This window comes from Octopus bimaculoides, chromosome 22, assembly GCF_001194135.2.
Source record: "Octopus bimaculoides isolate UCB-OBI-ISO-001 chromosome 22, ASM119413v2, whole genome shotgun sequence".
Lineage (NCBI taxonomy): Eukaryota > Metazoa > Mollusca > Cephalopoda > Octopoda > Octopodidae > Octopus > Octopus bimaculoides.
In genome coordinates, this window is record NC_069002.1 from 22670606 (window position 1) to 22673267 (window position 2662).

The 2662-nt window shown below is 37.3% G+C and overlaps 1 protein-coding gene across 1 annotated transcript in view; it reads right to left on the reverse strand.

The window, feature by feature from the left end:
* The window catches only part of LOC106874492 (DNA-directed RNA polymerase II subunit RPB2), a 46481-nt gene that overhangs the window by 3476 nt on the left and 40343 nt on the right, over positions 1–2662 (reverse strand). Inside the window, exon 22 of the mRNA XM_014922237.2 lies at positions 1598–1758. Coding sequence (XP_014777723.1) covers positions 1598–1758 — 161 coding nt within the window. The remainder of the gene's footprint in view (positions 1–1597; positions 1759–2662) is intronic.

Sequence of the window (2662 nt, forward strand, 5' to 3'; positions counted from 1 at the left end):
AAATGTGATTGTTTCAGTTAGTAGAATAGTTTCATTTTTAAAGTGAAAGTATTTGACATGAGTGTTTTTGTTTCCCTTTTGACACATAATACTTAAATAGTGGAGGAGATATTATGTTGCCGTGGGCTCGAACTCTGCAAGAAGTTAATAATTTTTTTTGACTAAAACACAACTGGAACCCTAAGTAAGGCATGTGTAAAATTTGAATGAAATTGGTTGCGTAGTTCTCGAGTTTTAGGGATTCACACGCACACACAGACAGACCGACAGACAGACACACATTCTCATTTTTATATATATAGATGTGAAGGCGTTTGACTATGTCAAGCATGAAGAGTAGGTGAGAATGTTGGAAGAACTCGAGATTGATGGGAAAGATCTAAGAATGATTCAAAATTTATATTAGGACCAGAAAGCAGCCATCAGAATGCATGGAGAATTAGGCAAGTGGACTGACATTCAGAAAGGCATCTGGCAGGGTTGTATTTTGTCACCTGATTTATTCAACCTGTATAGTGAGAAAGCACTAAGCAAGATCAAGATAATTGCAGGGCTACAACTGGGGGAAAGGAATTATAAGAATCTGAGGTACGCAGATGATATGGCTTTTGTTTGCTTCAGGGATTGACTAATATCGTAACTGAGGAGAGTGGAAAGCTTGAATGATTAACTGCCAGAAAACCTTCTCAATAGTCTGTACCAAGAAGGCACAGGTACCTGTATGTTGCTTGATGGTGAACGGAACTGGGATAGAGCAGAAGGACAGTTTCATATATCTGGGAAATTGGATAACATCAGATGGAAGGTCAGATAAGGATATCAAGTGCAGAATTGGATTAGCAAAGAAGACTTTTATGGATACAAGGAGCATTTTTTTGTGCAAAGAGAATTGAAATTGAAGTCAGAAAAAGACTATTAAAGTGCTACACCTGGTCGGTGCTAATGTATGGATGTGAGTCTTGGACAATAAGCAAAGTCATGGAGAAGAGACTCAAAGATGCAGAAATGTGGTTTTATACAAAAATGTTTAGAATCTCAAGGGTACAGAGAGTGACGAATATGGAAGTGTTGAAGAGGATGAAAGTGAAGAGAGAGTTGATGGATACTAGCAGAGAGAGAGAGACAGTGGAGATTTGTTGGTCATTTTCTCAGTGAGGATGACAGAATGGAGCGTTACATGGTGGAGACTGAGGTAGGGAGAGGGAGGAAGAGAATGAAGAGGTTCAAAACTGGATGAAGGAGAGACTGAACGTGCAGAGCGAGAAAGACCTGGGTGATGTTGCGAGAAACAGAAATAAATGCAGGAGGAACAAGCCATGATTCGTCAAAGGCATGAATATGCAATGACACAAGAGAGAGAGATTGTTATACCTAATTGATGGATTTACAGGGTAAAAGACAAAAGTACTTTACAATTCATCAAATGCTGGTCTTTGTTAGACATAAGTTTAGGGGACTAGTAGAAGATGGTTCTATGAAAGAAGTAGTTTTAAGAGGTGGTCATGGTAGGGTTGACATGTAAGTACAAATGGTCATACTAAAAAGGGGTTTCTCAAAATCCATGCCAACAAGTCTGAAATGCAAGTTGGTTACATACCGAGATCTTCCTTCCATAGGTTGCCTGTTCATAATCTGTAAAGGACCACGGGCCCGAGAATGAATTTTGTCATCCACCATATGCTTTAAGCGCTGGTAGTAGGTGGGTCCCAAGAAAATCTGGGCATTCAACTTCCTTCCAGTGTGTCCGTTATACAAAATCTAGCATTAAAAAAAAAACATTAAAATAGAACAGAATAAACAATATAAAAATTGAATATTTCTTCTTTGTAGGAAATTTTGAATTATATTCAATAATACAGAAAATATATTTTGATAAAATAATATTGAATAAATATTTGAGAGGAAACGTTAATAAAATTATTTCTTTCAACAAGTTCATCTCAAACCCATTAGCATCTAAACTGGCCATATCTAGCCTAAATATTCTCTCTGTTTTACATTCAGACCTGCCAGATTTGGCCTCTCACACCTATCCTGCAATATCATACTAATTCCCATCATTGAAATTTTGAAGCTAGGAGATAATTCTTTTTTTACTTCTTTTATTTGTTTCAGTCATTTGACTGCGATCATGCTGGAGCACCATCTTTAGTTGAACAAATCGACCCCAGAACTTATTCTTTGTAAGCCTAACACTTATTCTATCGGTCTCTTTTTTTGAACCGCTAGGTGATGGGGACGTGAACACACTAGCATTGGTTGTCAAGCGATGGTGGGGGGACAAACACAGACACACACACACACATATATATATATATATATATGTATAATATAAATAATATATAAACATATGCATATATCCATACATATATGTACATACCTACATCTATATGTATACATACATGCATATATGGGTACAGGACATCAAAAAAGCGTTAAACACAACGAGAAACGAAAACAGAAAATGAACTTTTTTCGAACAACGAAAAAAAAACAAACAGAGAAACGAGAATGCAACATAAAGAGTATACCCCTTCGTCAGTTGTCCCTGTTCTATCTACTCCGCGTTCCGAAGGCGAGGACAATACGCGACTATATATATACGACAGGCTTCTTTCAGTTTCTGTTTACCAAATCCACTCACAAGGCTTTGGTCAGCTGG